Genomic DNA, 19,237 nt, shown 5'->3' on the forward strand with positions numbered 1-19,237 from the left:
GAAGTTTTCAACTATAATCTCTTCAAATATTTTCTCAGTCCCTTTCTTTTTCTCTTCTTCTTCTGGGACCCCTATAATTCGAATGTTGGTGCGTTTAATGTTGTCCCAGAGGTCTCTGAGACTGTCCTCAGTTCTTTTCATTCTTTTTTCTTTATTCTGTTCCGCAGCAGTGAATTCCACCATTCTGTCTTCCAGGTCACTTATCCTTTCTTCTGCCTCAGTTATTCTGCTATTGATCCCATCTAGAGTATTTTTAATTTCATTTATTGTGGTTTTCATCATTGTTTGGTTCCTCTTTAGTTCTTCTACATCCTTGTTAAATGTTTCTTGCATTTTGTCTATTTTATTTCCAAGATTTTGGATCATCTTTACTATCATTATTCTGAATTCTTTTTCAGGTAGACTACCTATTTCCTCTTCATTTGTTAAGTCTGGTATGTTCTGACCCTGCTCCTTCATCTGCTGTGTGTTTTTCTGTCGTCTCATTTTGCTTATCTTACTGTGTTTGGGGTCTCCTTTTCACAGGCTGCAGGTTCGTAGTTCCTGTTGTTTTTGGTATCTGTCCCCAGTGGCTAAGGTTGGTTCAGTGGGTTGTGTAGGCTTCCTGGTGGAGGGAACTAGTGCCTGAGCTCTGGTGGATGAGGTTGGATCTTGTCTTTCTGGTGGGCACGTCCACATCTGGTGGTGTATTTTGGGGTGTCTGTGGCCTTATTATGATTTTAGGCAGCCTCTCTGCTAATGGATGGGGCTGTGTTCCTGTCTTGCTAGTTGTTTGGCATAGGGTGTCCAGCACTGTAGCTTGCTGGTCGTTGAGTGAAGCTGGGTCTTGATGTTGAGATGGAGATCTCTGAGAGATTTTCGCCATTTGGTATTACGTGGAACTGGGAGGTCTCTTGTGGACCAGTGTCCTGAAGTTGGCTCTCCCACCTCAGAGGCACAGCCCTGATGCCTGGCTGGAGCACCAAGAGCCTTTCATCCACGCAGCTCAGAATAAAAGGGAGAAAAAAATAGAAAGAAAGAAAAAAAGAGGATAAAATAAAATAAAATAAAGCTATTATAATAAAAGACAAGAAAAAAAATTTTAAGAATAAATGTATTCAGAAAAAAAATTTTTTTTTAATTTTTAAAAATAGATTTATTAATTTTTTATAGTAAAAAATAAGAAAAAAATTATTAAGAAAAAATTTATTAAGAAAAAAATTTTTAAAAATTTTTTAAAATAAAAAATATGAAAAAACTTATTAAAAAATTTTTTAATTTCTAAAAATAGAAAATAAGGAAAAAATTATTAAGAAAACATTTATTAGGAAAAAAAAATTTTTTTTAAGTAAAAAAAAAAAAAAAAAAAAAACACGGACGGACCTAACCCTAGGACTAATGGTGAAAGCAAAGCTATACAGACAAAATCTCACCCGGAAGCATACACATATACATTCACAAAAAAAGGAAAAGGGGAAAAATTAATATATCCTGCTCCCAAAGTCCACCTCTTGAATTTGGGATGATTTGTTGTCTATTCAGGTATTCAACAGATGCAGGCACATCAAGTTGTTTGTGGAGCTTCAATCCACTGCTTCTGAGGTTGCTGGGAGAGATTTCCCTTTCTCTTCTTTGTTCGTACAGCTCCTGGGGTTCAGCTTTGGATTTGGACCCGCCTCTGCATGTAGGTCACCTGAGGGCGTCTGTTCCCCGCTCAGACAGACCGGGGTTAAAGGAGCAGCTGCTTCAGGGGCTCTGGCTCACTCAGGCTGGGGGGAGGGAGGGGTACAGAGGAGGCGGGGCGAGCCTGCGGCGGCAGAGGCCGGCGTGACGTTGCAGCAGGCTGAGGCACGCAGTGCGTTCTCCCGGGGAAGTTGTCCCTGGATCACGGGACCCTGGCAGTGGTGGGCTGCACCGGCTCCCAGGAGGGACAATGTGGAGAGTGACCTGTGCTCGCACACAGGCTTCTTGGTGGCGGCAGCAGCAGCCTTAGCGTCTGCTGCCCGCCTCTGGGGTCTGTGCTGATAGCCGCGGCTCGCGCCCGTCTCTGGAGTTCGTTTAGGCGGCGCTCTGAATCCCCTCTCCTTGCGCGCCGCGAAACAAAGAGGCAAGAAAAGGTCTCTTGCCTCTTCGGCAGCTGCAGACTTTTCCCCGCACTCCCTCCTGGCTAGCACCGAATCCCGAGCCTCAGCTCCCAGCCCCCGCCCGCCCTGGCGGCTGAGCAGACAAGCCTGTCGGGCTGGTGAGTGCTACTCGCCACCGATCCTCCGTGCAGGAATCTCTCCACTTTGCTCTCCACACCCCTGTGGCTGCGCTCTCCTCCGTGGCTCCGAAGCTTTCCACCCGCAGTCTCTTCCACCCGCAGTCTCTGCCCACGAAGGGGCTTCCTAATGTGTGGAAACCTTTCCTCCTTCACGGCTCCCTCCCACTGGTGCAGGTACCGTCCCTATTCTTTTGTCTCTGTTATTTCTTTTTTCTTTTGCCCTACCCAAGTACGTGGGCAGTTTCTTGCCTTTTGTGATGTCTGACGTCTTCTGCCAGCATTCAGTGGGTGTTCTGTAGGAGCAGTTCCACGTGTAGATGTATTTCTACTGTATCCTTTGCCGGCTTCTTCCAGTTTCCCCAGGATTCTGCAGGCTCCGGAGCGAGCGCGGTGTCCCAGCGGGTCTCATGCTGGTCACGAGCAGCTGAAGAGGAGGGAAAACGGTTTTCCCTCTACGCTTTATAGTGAGTGCTTGGCTGAGACCCCTTTTTCTTTGAGGCGCCTCCTAAATGAATAAACTAATCTACATTAAAAGTTCTCTGTTGTGGTCGCTGTAATTCAGGATTATCTTGGGTAAGATTAACCTGCTTGTTCGGCCTTAAAAGAAAATTTTATTCACCTGACACCTCACGCTTGGCCCGGTCCGGCTTAAATAGTTCAGAGGAAAGCATTTTTAAGGACCAGTTGAGGGAGGGGAGTCACAGGGTATGTAATCGGCTCATTCACAATTCTCTGATTAGTTGATGGTGAGGTAACAGGGAGGTGTCACATGGGTTAACATTATCAATCCTCAGGCTCCAGTAGGCCTGGGGGCTACATGCTATGGTCATCAAATAGTTAGCATCTTCCATTTGGTGAGGGTTTTAGCAACTATAAAACAACTCGGAAAATGTGCATCAGATACTGTTATCTAGGTACTCTGGAGAGGAGCTAAAGCAGAGGATATGGGGCAGGGGTCTGTCCTGGGAAAGCCCTGTAAGGTCCTCCTTGGTTACACTAATACTAAAGTATAACATGCTTTACGAGAAGAGAAAAAAATAAATGTAGACACAAATATCCATAGCAAAATACCAAACTGTATCTAGTAATACATAAAAAGATAATATATCCTGACAAATAGGGGTTATTCCACAAATGTAAGTTTGTTTTAACATTTGAAAATCAATGTAATTTATATATTTTGAGAATAAATGATAAAAAGCCATCCAATCATCTCAATAGACAAGGAGAAAACATTTGCCAAAATTTAATACCCATTGACTAGAGCCAGAGGTGGGGTGGAGGGAGGAATTAAGTATAAAAGGATATAAAAGAACTTCTTAGGTTGATGGAAATGTTCTGTATGTTAAACGTTGTGGTAGTTGTAAGGGTGAATTTGGTTGGGGAGGAAAAAAATATTTTTCCTCTACACATATTAGGTTCTCTGTCTGGGGCCCTATAAATTAGACTGGCAAAAGGTAAGTTAACAGGAGAAAAACAAACAAAAAATTTATTAACATGTACATCACGCATATATGCATGGAAGGACCCATTGATGAGTAACCCAAAGGGGTGGTTAGAACTTCCGCTTGTATACCACCTTAGGCTACACAAAGGAAAAGAGGTTTGGGCTTCTGGGTGGGGAAAGAAGGTTATGGGAAGGTGACAAGGAAATGTATGTTAAACAAGGGTTGTCTCATGATGTTTGTTATGCAGATTTAAATTCCTGCCTCTCCTTTAGTAAGAGTTGCTAAGAATTCTCCTCTTCCTCTGTATGGGAGAGGGAGACACATTTTGCAAATGGAAAATTTCCTTATAAATGTAAATTTCCTTTACAAAAGGAAAACTTGTGCCCTGTTTTTAGAGCTTTTACTCTGCTGATTCTCAGTGGCCTTTAGCTAAAAATAATCCATATGCTAAAGAGGAATATTTTGGGGTGGCATATTCTGGTACCCTTCAATACCTTTATCAAAATTTATCTAACAATGCACTTAAAGGGGATGCATTTTGTTGCATGTAAATTTTACCTCAATAGAGTAACAAAATTATACCAATTTATATTGCCATCAACAGTGAAAGAATGTACGGTAAACATTAAAAAAATGTTTTCGTTACATTACTAAAGGCAAGTTTCTTTTTATATCAGAAGATTTCTGAATTTACTGTTGAGGTTCGCCACTTAATGGAATCATTTTTTTTTTTTTCTTTGAGGCGCAGGCTGTTCGTTGTGGTGCACTGGCTTCTCTCTAGCTGTGGCTTGTGGGGTCCAGGGCGTGTGGGCTCTGTAGTTTGCAGCATGCAGGCTCTCTCGTTTAGACACGCAAGCTCAGTAGTTGTGGCGTGTGGGCTTAGTTGCCCTGCGGCATGTGGGATCTTAGTTCCCTGACCAGGGATCCAACCCGCATCCCCTGCATTGGAATGCGGATTCTTTACCACTGGACCACCAGGGAAGTCCCTGGAATCATCTTTAGTGCATTAACAATTTGTAATTCAAATAAAGTGTGTCTAATATGCTAATTTGATGGTCAGGATGAACTATCATATTTATATAATTTTATATATTTACATTGTAATATTTGGAAACTGAAAATGGGAAGAAAGCTCAAATGACTTGGTTATTAAAAAGCCAGTGGTTACATAGGCAAATGCTTCAGTGGGTAGGCAAGTAACATAAAACAAACAGGACTGTGCAGAGAGAACTGGACCCATTGGAAAGTGAATAACTCACCTAAAATCATCCAGATACTATTTTTTAAGAAACAAGTTGCCAGACAAACAAAAGTTTCTGAGGACAGATAAGTTCAGAATTTGTGATGTCATAAAATAACCTTTAAATTAGAAAGTAGAATGTTCTCTTTAAATTTAGCTTCAATATAAGTTGCCTTCCAAGTTTCTTGATATATTTTACATTTTCATCTTTGTTTTCACCATTTAACTTTTATTAGGTGCTAATGTTGCAGGAAAATGGGGTGTGAGAGGATGGTCATGTCACAGGTCTTGGGCGAGTTCCTGGGACAGGCCACCAAATAAGATTTCTTGGCTTCATGCAGGAAAGAATTCAAGAGTGAGCCATAGTAAGGTGAAAGCAGGTTTATTGAGAGAGGTACACGTTCCATAGGCAGAATGCAGTCCGTCTCAGAAGGTGAGAGTGGCCTGGCACTGTGGAGGTAGTTAGTTTTTATGGGCTGGGTAATTTCATAGGCTAATGAGTAGGAGGATTATTCTAACTTTTTGGGAGAAGGGGCGGGGATTTCCAGGAATTGGGCCACAGCCCACTTTTTGGCCTTTTATGGTCAGCCTTGGAACTGTCATGGCGCCTGTGAGCGTGTCACTTAGCATATGCTAATGTGTTACAGCGAGCTCATAATGAGGCTCAAGGTCTACTGGGAGTTTGAATCTTCTGCCATCTTGGGCCTCACTGGTTCTAACCAGCTTATGTCATATCCTCAATGGCTATGTCATTCTTTTAAAGGTTGTGCCCTTCCCTCCTGTCTCACTAATAGGAGGAATTCAATCTCAAATTCAGTTTTTCAAAACATTGTGAATTTTTAAATATTATAAGTTTTGATTTGTCATCAATCTCAAGTAAGTAATGAGTTTCTTAGGTTTTAGGAAAACTAAAGTAATTAATAGCTCTCTCAAAGTGGAAATCTGGTAATGTACAGGACACTTTATGAAAGAGGTATAGGGGAGGAAGAGAAAACTTTTTTTCTTTACTCCCCTAGGTTCAGTGGCTGAGGGCCCTGCAAATTAAACTGACAGAATAACAAGAGAGAAAAAAATAATTACATGCATAAGTACCCACGTTTGTACAGGGAGCTTGCAAAGGCATGTGATTCTAGGAGTCAGAATTTGAGTCATATATCATCTTAGGCTAGGCAAAGTAGAAAGGATTTAAAACTACTGGGGGAGGGAGGTAAGTTATAGGAAGATGAGGGGAGGAATTGTATTGTAAAATAATGGTTATTTAGCAGGTTTATCATGCAGATAAGAGTCTGCTCTGGTGCTAAGAGCTGTCTTCAGAGTAGTTCTCTTCCTGGTAAGGGAGAGGGGGACACCGTTACAAATGGACACTTATGTCCCGCTTTTAGACAGAAACGGGGGAAGGCAGAGACCTGATTGCCTTCAGCTCAAAACAATCAGTATGCCAAAGTGGCATATTTGGGAGTGGCATATTCTGGCCTCTTCAGAGGGAAGCAGGAGTACTAGAAACATTGTGAATTAATCATCTCCCTTATGCTCTTTATTAATTCTATTTTAAAGTTTTTGGAGAAAGATGAAATATAATTGTGTTATGTTTTCAATTAACCAATCATTAAGTGTTTACTAAATGCTTATAAATCTGGCAGGTCTAAAAACAGCAACTAAAAAATGCTCTAGATGTGTGCCTTGAGAGTTGGAAGACAAGGCCATGTTTGCCCTGCATATTTTTAAAGATACTAAGGAAATAAAAATTAATTGATAGGGTAAAGGAAGACTAAAGGTTTTAGAAGAGGTGTGAGAGCCATGATGAAATAAGTATTTAAATCTAACTTTAGCCATGGCGGGCCTGTCTCTATGTTTATGTTTATTCATGCTTAAAATTGCTCACATGTTGTGAGTCCCTCGTTGCCCAAGCTGATCAGATACCACATTTTCCAGTGTCATCCTGGGACTTTTTTTTCCTTTATAGATTTCTTCCCATTCAGCCTATTATTCTGAAAAAAAAAATCTGTCTAGAGAATCTATGTTTATCTCTCTTCATTTGTTCTCTTTTTTTTTTTTTTTTTCTCATTTTGTAAATCTGGTCACCATAGGAAAGAGAGCAGCCATTCACTTTAGAGAGAGTCTATTTTAAGTACTAGCTGCTGGGGGAAGGTTAGAGACTTTAATCCTTCATCTCCTCCTTTTCTCTAACAGTGCTAGCTGGTAGGTAGTCAGCGGGAAAGTAGGAGAGAAGCTTTCAGAAAGAAAACATTCTCTGTAGAAAGTAGTGGCCCATTATGATGTTGAACAAAAGTAGTTCTCCTGGAATCATTTTTCTAGGAAAGCTTGTTATGCCACTTGACTTTATTTAAAAAAAAATAATAATAATAATAAATAAATAAATAAAAAGAAGAAAGGAAAGAATAGGAAAAAAGAAAAGAGATAAACTAATTTTTCTTTGATCCCCCATAATTAATTTGTTATTGTTGACTACTACTTTTGTTGATACTTCATGGATTGAAACCATGGCATAGTGTTAATTTTAATAAGTGTTACAGTTACTGTGTTTATTTTGGACATGTTCATCTATTATTGATATTTTAAGATATTAAGCGAAAGGAATGGAATGTTTGTAAAGACTTGAGAAACCTCACCTTTTACCTCAGCTTCACCCTAGAAGAAGAAGCTGCTACCCCCTGAATAGCTACTAAATGTTTTTTCCATTTAGTGAGTATTTGCCAAATTCCTGTAGCACAGTTGGCATTAATTGCTGTCTTTTTTTTTTTTTTTTTTGAGGCTATAGTGAAGAAGCTAAAGACTGGAAGCTATTTTACCTCTCAGCATGAATGTGCTCCACTTTTTCATATTATCAGAGCTGTTTTAGATCAGTCTTTGTCATGGAGATGAAACTTCTGTTTTCAGGATTGGTCATTTCAGGGTGTTTTGAGGAAATAAAATTATCTCCAAGCTAATGATACCATTTAAGCATTTTCGTTGCATTTTTGAAAGATGACAGAGATAAATCATTTTGTCACCTTGGTGTTTCTATTAAACCTTAGTGTTCTGGGGTTTTAGCTATAGATGTTTTTTTCTAGTTTTATTGTAGATTTTTAACATGCCCTAAAATTCTCAAATTGATAAGTTCACCATTCTATGCTATATCAGGCAGTTAGCATGCATATTCCTTTGCTTTAATGCTCTTCTTTGGGTTCCTCTTGAGGGAGTTTTGCCAGAGCTTGTGGAACAATTGATTATTAGATTAGATTAGTCAAGTGTGTGTGTGCACGTGCATGCGTGTGTATACCCTTCATTTTGCAGTTCCATGATAATAGTATTAAATATACAGTTAAACTTTTCTTAAACTATTTTCCCTTTTTCAGATGGTACTTAGATGGCTATCACAGCTAGTCTTCTTACTGTAAGTAGACTCACGTGGATGAGGCTGAGATTGCTAACAAGAGTATATCCCTTTAAAACTCTGGCATTTAAAGCCAAGATTTCATGGGATCCTCATAAAAAGTGCATAAATCATTACATCGATACACTATGATTACAAGCTTGTATTTAGTGTTGTGTTACACAGCTCTTCCACAATCTGAAATAGCGCTGTTCCCAGCAGTAAATTAGAATGATTTGTAATATCAGTCCTGCCTTACTTTCCACCTGGCACCTTCATATGTCTGTTTTTTTTTATATGAGTGTCTTAATTATGTGAGGCAACCTACAAACCATCAGTAACTGTTAAGCAACTCTGTTGTGTGTACATGTGTGTGTTAGCATAAAATTTATATAGTTCCTTGGTTTCTTTGTTTAATAAAACTGTAGTGGAAAGATCGTTAAAATGACAATACTCTCCTTGCTATTAATTACAACTTATCTTGTTTCCTTGTTAATGGATTCTTCTTACTACTGAAGGAAATACTTTCTTGGTTCTCCATCAATATTAATTCTCTTAAGATTCTGTATGCAATCTTATGAAATAAAAGTATAGAGAATTAAATGTTTAGTTATAGTAGTATTTAAAGGATTCTTTTGCCCACCAGTCAATCCTATACAAAGCACTGAGTAGGCCTTAATTTTCTTGACCAACTTTTTCTTTTATATTCACATGTATAGGGAAGTAAATATGTGCATATTATGTATTCAACTGTTTAGAATTACAGTATCAAGTGTGCTTGGGGATGTCAGAGAAGCCTGAGTTAAATGAACTGGTTGTTAATGGAGGGTTAGGAGTCAGAAGGATGAAAAATTGTGGTGATAAAGGAGTGACATTATTGATGGCGCTGCTGTGAACATGGAAATAGCATGACTATGTTTTAGGAAAATCACTCTGGCAGATATAGAAAGGATGGATTAGAGGAAAGGAAGAATTCATTTTTAGGGAGTTCCTGTCTTGGCAAGACATGATAATGGCCTCACCTACAGGAAATGGAAAGTTAAGGAGGTGGATTTCAATGGCATTGATCAGACTTAGTGACTATTTGGGAAATGGGGGAGGTTACAAGCAAGGATAAATCCTAAGTTTCTGTCCAGGGCAACTGGGTGGGTGGTAATACCCAGATCTGGAGGAGAGGGGGTAAAATATGTTGGACCAGCACTCCCAAGCATGAGAAAATCTTTATTTTTACCCATTGTTCTTGTATAGTATGTGCTCTTCCCTCCACCCCACCGCCACCCCACCCCTGCTTACCTAGCTCTCTCTTTTCTAGGACTCAAAAGTATTTAGCAGCTATGAGGAGCGGGAATCACCCTAGGAATTCTTGGCTGCAACCAACCAACAATGTGTGATAAATAAGGGCTGTATTTTACACAGATGAGTTTCTCAGGTGGTAAGAGTTGTCTCCAGGAGCAGTTCTCTTCCTGGTAGGGACACACTTTTACAAACAAAAGTTTCCTGTATAAATGTAGGATACTCTGTTTTTAGATAGTAAGGGGAAGTAAAGAGCTTTTCTTGAGTCTGCTCATTCTCAATTGCTTTTAGCTCAAAATATTCTTATACCCTGCAAGCACATCTACCTAATTCTTGGAACTGTAATCTCAAAGATCCATCCTGGTTGCTGAGCCTGGAATTTCCTTCCAATGATGGTTTGCAGGATTGCAGTTTTGAGAGGTTCTAATCCTTTTCTCTCTAGCCTTTTCTCTCCATGGATATCTATGCTTTTGACCAAGTTGCTGTTCTACTTGTGTTATACATTTTACTGTGAAAATGAGTACCATGTTTCTGTAATTATTGCATGTATTGTGACATTTTACATACCCAGTGTCCCATGTTCCATAGTATACATGCCAACATTTATAACTTTGAGTAATTACTTCATAATTTTTTTCAAATCTTCACATATATTTTCCCTTGAAAATCAGAACTAAATAATCACTTCAGTAACTAACTACCCACAACAAATTTAAACTGTAACGTTGGTTTCTTCCTTGTTTGTAGTTCTAGGTAGAACCCTTAAAATGAGTGATAAAGGATAGCATTTACAACACTCTCTTTTGCCCACTCTCTCCTTGGAGTGCTTTAGAAATACAATGCTGGAAATACAAATAGGTGATGTGGCTGGAAGTCTTGTTTTTTATTATGTCACCTAAGTTGTTTAAAAAATGTGCACAGTAGTTTTTACAGCAAAGTCTCAGAATGCGTATAAAGGACACATTCACTCTTAGAGGCGTTCTTTCAAAGATTTTGAATTTTTTCTTAATAGTTATATTAGTTTCTTTTTCACCATTCAGTGAAGCTATTCTGCCTAATGCCACTCATGCCTTTTGTTTTTGGTGCCTGTGTGTGTGTGTTAAACTAATGCATACATTCTTTTTTTTCTCTTTCATTTACTTCTTTTAACTTTGATTTTTTTTTTTTCTTTTTGGAAATTCTAATGAGTGTCGTCATCTCTTTTATCCTTCTGGTTCTTAGTTATTTGCTCTTTTTTAAAAGTATTATTATTTATTTATACATTTATTTATTTGTTTATTTATTTATTTATTTATTTATTTATGTTTGGCTGCGTTGGGTCTTCGTTGCTGCACGTGGGCTTTCTCTAGTTGCGGCGAGTGGGGGCTACTCTTCCTTGCGGTGCGTGGGCTTCTCAGAGGTGGCTTGTCTTTGTTGCGGAGCATGGGCTCTAGGCACATGGGCTTCAGTAGTTGTGGCATGCAGGGGCTCAGTAGTTGTGGCTCGCGGGCTCTAGAGTGCAGGCTCTAGAGCGCAGGCTCAGTAGTTGTGGCGCACTGGCTTAGTTGCTCTGTGGCATGTGGGATCTTCCCGGACCAGGGCTCGAACCCATGTCCCCTGCACTGGCAGACGGATTCTTAACCACTGTGCCACCAGGGAAGTCCCTAGTTACTTGCTCTTGCAGATAAACCTACCTACTTCCCCCTCCCATCTCTTTTCATTTTTGAAATTTAATTTGTCATTTTTCCCTCCTCGAATATCTTCCATCATATTCTTTGCTAATCAATGTTCTTTTCTTTGAGATCCTTTAATTCACCCTTTTTGATGATGGTAATTTATTCATCTTTACAATATTTGTTGAAGGCATAGTATGTGGTTGAAACTGTGCTAAGGTGCTAGGGATGTAGTGATGGACACAAAAAGGCTCTCTGACATACGCCTTTTAAGGACAGAAATAATTAATCTGTCCATATAATACAAGGTGATAAGAGTCGTCGCTGAATGAAAAGTTCTGAGTTGTTAAGGGACATCTGGAAGCACATAGAAGAGACTTCAACCAAGATTGGATTGAAGAATTCCTGCATGTGAAGTAGTCAGGCAAAGGGGACATGATGAAGGCAGAAGTCTTCCAGGGAGCCATGGCCCAGGAGAGAGGGAGAACGAGAGATCGAGAGCGAGAGTGAGAGAGAGCAAGAGCTAGAGAGAGAGAGAGAGAGAGAGAAAGAGAGAGAGAGAGAAAGTGTGTGTTCAGGGCCCTTTATTAGTATTGAAACTGTTTCAGTATGTATATTTATGTTACTTTCTGTGCAGCTACAAAAACTTTGGAGGTTTCTGTTTATGTTTTACCTCTGCTCAAAAATAGGACTTCTCTATTCTACTTTCGTAATAACTTCCCACATGCCATAATTCAGCTGGTAGATAATCGGTGATTTATACCTGTTATTGACTAATTTTAGGTGCCTGGGGCAGGTATGTAAATGCATTTCCAAGTTTGTCATAAGGAGTGAGAATTGATATGTGTGTTTCTCCTTTTATGGGGAAGTCAGAATGTGATGATTATAGTGTTTTATTGGCAAATATTCAATTTCAGTTTACTTCCGGTAAAGTATGAGCTTGCTATATATATTACATTATGCAATTGTGCTAGGCAAAGACTGCTTTAATCCGGAACAAACCAAAACCTGGATTTTAAATCAGAGGTTTATGACATTATGAAGATAAAATGGGCCTTAATTAATAAATGGTCAGCTCATTTTACAGATGAAGAAACTGAGACCTAGAGAGGTTAACAAAAGAAAGAACTGTAAATTAACTGTCATGAGGATTTGTGTGTGTGATGTTTGTTTTTATTCTGATACTTTTGAGAATAACTATTCTACTTGTTTGCCATTTCTTTTGTTTACATAACTTATATAATCATTTTTTCATTAATAATCTAGCAAACATGGTATATAGATTGCTTTTAAATTGAAAATTAAAGAACTATTAAAGTAGGAGATGTTTGAACCTCAGATTTTTTTTTTAACTAGTGTGACCAAAACTAAAAGTTAAGGAATTCTAGAGGAAGGGAGTAGAGATTGTTTTTTATTCTAGATGTCTTATGTGAGACAGAGCTTAAATAAATTGACTTATTTTTGTCATCTACTTCCTCTCTTGTACATGAATAAAGATACATTTCTAAGTGTTGCTCATCTTTGCTAGGGATTTTTTTTTTGTTTGAGGCAGAACAGTTTAACTTAATATCACTAAGTTTCTATTTAAAAGGCAATGTAAATATCAGTATCCTTCTTTAACCAGTGAGGACCTTGAGGCGCTCTAAGATTGGATAAAATCATTTCTTTTAAGGTCTCTCAGTTAATAAGTAACAGCTGATGTCAGAACATAGTGACATCAGTGCTCTGGTTCCACATTCTTTCCACCCCTCAGAAGGAGAGGAACAAGAGGAGGGAGTGGGGAGAGAAGGAAGAGGGTGTAGGAGGAAAAGGAAGAAGAGGAGGGGAGGAGAGAGGAGGAAGAATGTTGCTTGTGTTTAATTATCCACCATTCACAATGTTTAGCACAGTCGTACATTATTGCTTTGCATCTTTATAATAATCTTCTGAAATTGATATTTTACATTTTTCCCCCAACATACAGTTGAGGAAACTGAGTCTCAAAGAAGTTATATTCCTCGTTCATTGTTACACGGCTAGTACTAGAGCTACTCCAAAGCCTGTCTTTCCACCACTGCACAAAACTGATTCCCATGCTGTCGCTTATTTCCCTGTATTTTTTTTAATGGACACTGCAGAAGTCACTTTAAATTTTATTTCTGTAAGAGAAGCAGATTGGGAACAGTAAAAAACAAACAAAACTCTGGCTCTGCGCCATGGTGTTTTGAACACTATTTGGAGGGGGGAAGTATAGAAACGTTTCTGGACTAAAGTGAAAGTTGGGAATTAAAAGTTAACATCAGAATTGAAACAAAGCCACATTTTGTGAAGTGCACACTAATAGCAGTCCGTTCGATCAAAGGATGTGATCTCACTTCACAGTAAAACAGGTCCTGCAAGCCCAGGTAACTCAGGAAGCAGGATGGTAATTATTCACAGAAGAAAGCAGGTAGTATACTGTTACATTACTACAGGAGAAAGTCAGAAGGTCACAAAGCTTGCAGGTAACTGACACAACTGAAACTGCTTGGCCCCCTTTAAAAAGAAATAATAAAATGGGAGAGAATGAAGCAAATTTACCTAACACAGCTTTGCAAGGTAAGTGCCAACAGCTTCTGAAATGGTAGTAATCAGACGTGTAAGTGGTGTCGATTACAAAGTGTGTGTATATGCTTGCGCGCGCGCGCGCGCACCCCCGCTGAGTTTCGAGGTGTGCTTTGAAGGTGGGAAAAGAGGCGGGGATTGTTGTTTCTGAAAAAGCAGCTGTCTCCGTTTTGCTCAACTACTCAACCTACACAGAAACACCAATTTGGTGGAGTAGGGAAAGCCTTAGCCTTACTCCCCACTGTAATGCTGGAGAAATGGTACAACCTACTTCCAGTGCATTTTCATGTTAAACTTTTCCTAGCATTGGAAGAATATCGATTTTTGTCTCTGTGGGATTTTAATTTGTAATCAAATTTTACCATCTCTGGGGTTTACCAGCTAAGTGTCTTTGTAATTAATATAACCATTTTTTTTAAGGTAGAAAACAAGTCTCAGAGGGCAGCGTATCATTAGGGAGAGCGGTTGGTTTTACACGTTTTACTTCATCAGATACCTTTGTCCTTTGAAGGGACTGGCTTTGTTGACATTGGCTTGACTAGGCTTCTATGGTTAGGCTTGTTGATAGAAACAAATACAAGTTCTCTTACACTTTCCACTTTTTTGAGTGAAGAAAGTTCCTTTAAAAAAAAAAAAGAAAATGGGCTGAATGCATATTTGTTACCATGATTTCTAGTTGTCTCCTCTCTTATGAATTATTTACCACCTTTACAAGTGACATTTTGAACAAGGTATTTTTTAAAAATCTACTTGATAATGATATTTTTATTTGTTTAATTATGTTCTTGTGAAGCTACCAACAGGAAAATCTCCAAACCGCTCAGTTTTCCATTAAGTACACATAACCAAACATGTAAGTACATCTGTGAAATACAGCACACCTGAGAATAACAATAAGATGATCATAGACATGCCTGGCCATAAAAGTATATCACCCATTTTTATAGAGTTAAATAATCTTCCAGAATACCTGTTTTTTTTCCTTTATTTTCTTTCTTTCTCTACCTATCTTGCTTAAGAATCCCAGAATTTTCTTTCTATTTTTGCAGGTTTCCTAAAAAAGTTTTTTTTGAAATACTGCATAAAATGCTATTAAAATCATTTTTAATTTAAAGATTAATTTTAAAAGTTATTTAGTGCATCCTATTGAAGAAAAACAAGGTAAAGGGCTCATTCAGTATAACTCTATGAAATAATTTATTTATATGTGTTTTATGAACAAAATGATATTATGTACGTGATTATAACATATACCTTAACTGTCTCTGCAGTATTTTTCCGTGGAAAAGTATATGGGAGGCATCTAGGTTGTTAAAGTTGCTCATATAATAATGATTTTGTATCAGATGTATATGACTGTTTGGCAGCCCCCTGAATAGCTCATCCTAGGCCTTGTGGGTTCATCCCCTGAGTCTGTGTTTGGGATTGAAATAAACTGAGGAGTAACCTGGCCTCTCCCCTCTCCCCTTATCATCCCTCTTCGTGTTGGGATCAGAGATAATATTTGCTTCTTATTTTAGAGTCCTAGATTTTGTATAGATCTCTGTTGTTTTGGGTTTTTTTTTTTTAAATTTTTTCTTTTCTTCTGGCCCTTTTATGTATGTTATGATTCTGGTAATATGTTCCACTGTGGAAGGGTAACTTTCCCTTCCTCCTATCTATTGACTTTTCCAATTATTTACAGAATTAATAATTAGCATATATCAGAAAAACATGCATAAAATTTAAAACAAGAGCTATGATAAATAATTTGAATGTCATGGTTTGAGTTAGAAAACAATGTGCCTCGGTTCATAGTTGGGGAATACTTGTGAAATCAATTCTATCCTGGGGTATTTTCCTTTGTACACTCTGTGAAAACTTTTCAGTAGGAATGTGTACTCTTCTGATCTTATCTGAGTTGAAATGCATCCTTGGTAGGTCTACAAATAGTTCAGATCTATCTTCTTGGAGTGTTGAAATGCTTCCATTCCAGACATATTTGCCTTAAGATTATTAAGTGAGCCTATTAATCAGTGAGAATTAATGAGAAACAAAGGTGCTTCACCTTGGTTTGAAATTATTTCTGGATTTTTTTTTTTTTTATATATCAAGGAAAGCAGTGCGGAGATAACTTGTACTTTTATTTGTATGTGTGAAGGTAAGAGATTTTTGATAAGTTTGTTTAATATCTTATAAGACAAATCAGGATATATCCTGGAGTCTTTATTTATGAATTGCTCTAACAGTATTCTGTTTTCTATGCAATACCCAGTCCTATATCTGAGCTTGAGTTTAAAAATTACCAAAGTAAATGAAAAAGACATTTTGAAATGTTGTTTAATCTTGCCTTTGACTTAACAGCATTTATAAAAGATTCTGAAGTTCTCTAAAATAATACTAATTATTGTCAGCTCTGCTTACAAGTGAGTGTCCTCTAACAGAAATGACTATATTCAAATGTTTTGTACATTCAACATATGGGTGATAGGTTTAAGAGTTTTGGCTATGAAGATAATAAGTAGATAATAAACAGAGGATTTTCATTAGAACTCCATCTTGTGCCTTGAATAATGGTTTTCTAAGGCCATGTATCTAGATTGTCTAGATTCATTGGACCATCTCTAATTACAACTTGGAGCACTAGCCATAGACGTTCAGAAATTATTCATTTTAGCACTACATCCTGTAGGTCTCTGACCCATTATTATACCCAGGGAGCTGGTTGATTGTGCCCTGGTTAGTGGAGCCCTTAAGCTATCAACATTTAATGTTTCCAGTGGTATTGGGAACCTATCTTTTCCTGAATGAGAGTGAAATCTTTCCAAGGTTATCTTCAGCTTAATGTGAACAGATCTCAATTATCTTTTCAAGTATAAGAAGCAAACTCTCCCTTTCAGTCTCAATGATACAGTAACTCCACAGACAATTATGTAAAAATTTCTTACATGAAGGTTCATAATATTCTCTGGATTCATAAAATAGAATTATCTTGGGTAGGAGAGAATACTAGAAAAATTTTTTTCTAATTTTTGAAAATACAAATAAAATGTACAAATCATATGGCATCAGGAATAGGGGTAAGTGCTTTCTGAGCATGGTTATTTGCTGAGGAAAGAAACCAGAATTTCCTTACATAATATCTATAAACACATTTACCACTGAGTGGCACATTGTCAGTTGGTGACAGTAGTGAAAGGCCATGGCTGGGATGACAGGAGGGTGGCAACTCCCTTCTTGGCAGGGAGTTATCTGGAAAATGCCTTAGACTAAGGTTCTCAAAAGGCTAACCTTGGGCACATAAGGGACCCTTACATATTCTCTCTCAGGAAGGACAGGCATTTTCTGCTTCTCCCAGGGTTCTCATTAACAGGCAGGGCAGACCCTAATCAGAACTAAAAAAAATAAATAAATAAAAAATAAGGGAAAGAATCTCTCACTACCCAGCTGTGTTCCTCATCCGCTGAGTCCCTCCTACCTCAGGAACTCAGCCCCATGAGCTCTTCTTTCTCTCCTCCTCTTCCTTGGTCAAAACATGTCCAAGGCCACCTGCCTCTTTGTAAAGAATATGATATACTGGGCTTCCCTGGTGGTGCAGTGGTTGAGAATCCGCCTGCCAATGCACGGGACACGGGTTCGAGCCCTGGTCTGGAAAGATCCCACATGCCGCGGAGCAACTAGGCCCGTGAGCCCCAACTACTGAGCCTGCGCGTCTGGAACCTGTGCTCCGCAACTAGAGAGGCCGCGATAGTGAGAGGCCCGCGCACCGAGATGAAGAGTGGCCCCCACTTGCCGCAACTAGAGAAAGCCCTCGCACAGAAACAAAGACCCAACACAGCCAAAAATAAATTTAAAAAAAAAAATGAGAAAAAGAATGATATACTAATTTATCCTCAGAATTATTTGAATAACAGGAATCTGATGAGTTCAGTGCCAGAACAACCTTTTGAGAGGAGGTTTCTTTGAGTGGGGTCTCCCCTGGGCTACTCAACACAACCTCATCACTCAGGCTGCCTACTTATCCACTGCTCGGACGTCTTCCAGCACCTTCTAATTAAAGCCCTTCTTCTTACCTTAGTTCTTCTTAGTTCTCTAGATTTAGGAAACCCCTATTCTAAAGGCTCCAAAAGACTAGAACTCAAGTGGAAAAGATGTTTCCAAATACAGAAGGTTGGCTAGACCGTTTCAAATGCAAGGCCAGTTCTAGGTAGCCATCAACAGAGAGGAGAACTCTTCACCAACCCACTGAAGGAGAATTTGGCTGTCAAATCTAGGGAAAAGAAATCTGTAGAATGTTAACATTTTCAAGGTAGAGAGGAGCTTAAGAGAGCCTCAAGTCCAAAATTTTTACTTTGTAGAGAAGCGAACAGAGATCCTTTGAAGGTACAAAAATTGCCCTTGGTTTCTCAGAAGCAGTTGCCAGAACACAGGTCTCCACCCTAGCTGCCTAAAGCCTATAATTTGATGGAGGAATTTGGCACATTATTTTCTAGGGGTATTTACTTTCCTATTTCAAGAAGGGAAATCAGGCTTGTAAATGCTTTCCATATTGACATCTTTTAGTTTCTACAGTCATGACCTGGAAATCATTGTCCAGTATTCTGTCTGGCTTTTATAGGACTGCTCCATCCAGGCTTGGGTTTTCTCTTGACTCCATAAAAGTTACTTTGGCTTTTGAGACGTTTACTTATCTTTCATCACAACAAGGAGGAATTGGCTTGAAATTCCATAGGCACATGCAACAGATGTTTCTCATGATACAGCCATTTTATTTTAAGAAATTATACTTATTCTGTTTGGCTAGTGTAAGGAAAAAAAAAAAAATCCAAGTGGAAACGTACCTTACTGTCTGTGCTTCTAAGTTGCAACCCAAGGGCAGCAGTACTGTATACCCCAACCAGTTATACTGGTTTGGTGTGCATGTTTACTTTCTGTGATGGGAAAAATATCTCTGCATTCATCGTCATAAACCATGCCTGTGAGGGCTTTGAAGGCTTTCTAAAACCCCAAAGAGGACTCACCAGTTTGTGAATCTTCCTTCCCACCCAATAGAACTTTAATAGCATTTTCAATTAAGAGAAGTGCACAGAGGTCTTGTGTAACCTATTTGTTTTCCAGGAGGAAGCTTTCACCAGCTCTGAGTGAGAGGCTGGTATACTTGAAAACCTGAGGCACTTTGGTAATGAAATTTAGATATTGAGGTAACAGGGCATTTTGGAGTTGAAATTTCCAGAAGCTCTGCTGGAAAGGTCTTATAATCTAAGGACAAAATCAAGCATAATCGGAGCAAGTAAAATTGCAGAGAATGTCAAGGCATGAAATCCCAAGTGAGTCTGACCGACGTGTGTAGGCAAAAGAGCATGAGAAGATGGATTGGGGACTTTTCCCAAGTACAAGGCAAAGAACCCTTGGAGCAGGCAAACAAGA

The 19,237-nt window shown here is 38.8% G+C and overlaps 1 protein-coding gene across 5 annotated transcripts in view; it reads left to right on the forward strand.

Annotated features, from left to right (window-relative positions):
* The window catches only part of NAALADL2 (N-acetylated alpha-linked acidic dipeptidase like 2), a 1,434,969-nt gene that overhangs the window by 344,731 nt on the left and 1,071,001 nt on the right, over positions 1-19,237 (forward strand). The window contains exon 1 of one of the 5 annotated variants that reach the window (XM_082458956.1): positions 13,646-13,825. The exons of the other annotated variants lie outside the window; for them this stretch is intronic. Within the exon in view, the coding sequence (XP_082315082.1) occupies positions 13,783-13,825 (43 nt within the window). The 5' untranslated portion in view covers positions 13,646-13,782. Of the gene's footprint in view, positions 1-13,645; positions 13,826-19,237 lie in introns of those variants that run through there. 5 annotated transcript variants of the gene reach the window in all.

The sequence above is a fragment of the Balaenoptera physalus genome (assembly GCF_965194825.1).
Source record: "Balaenoptera physalus genome assembly, chromosome: 4".
NCBI classification, from domain to species: Eukaryota; Metazoa; Chordata; class Mammalia; order Artiodactyla; family Balaenopteridae; genus Balaenoptera; species Balaenoptera physalus.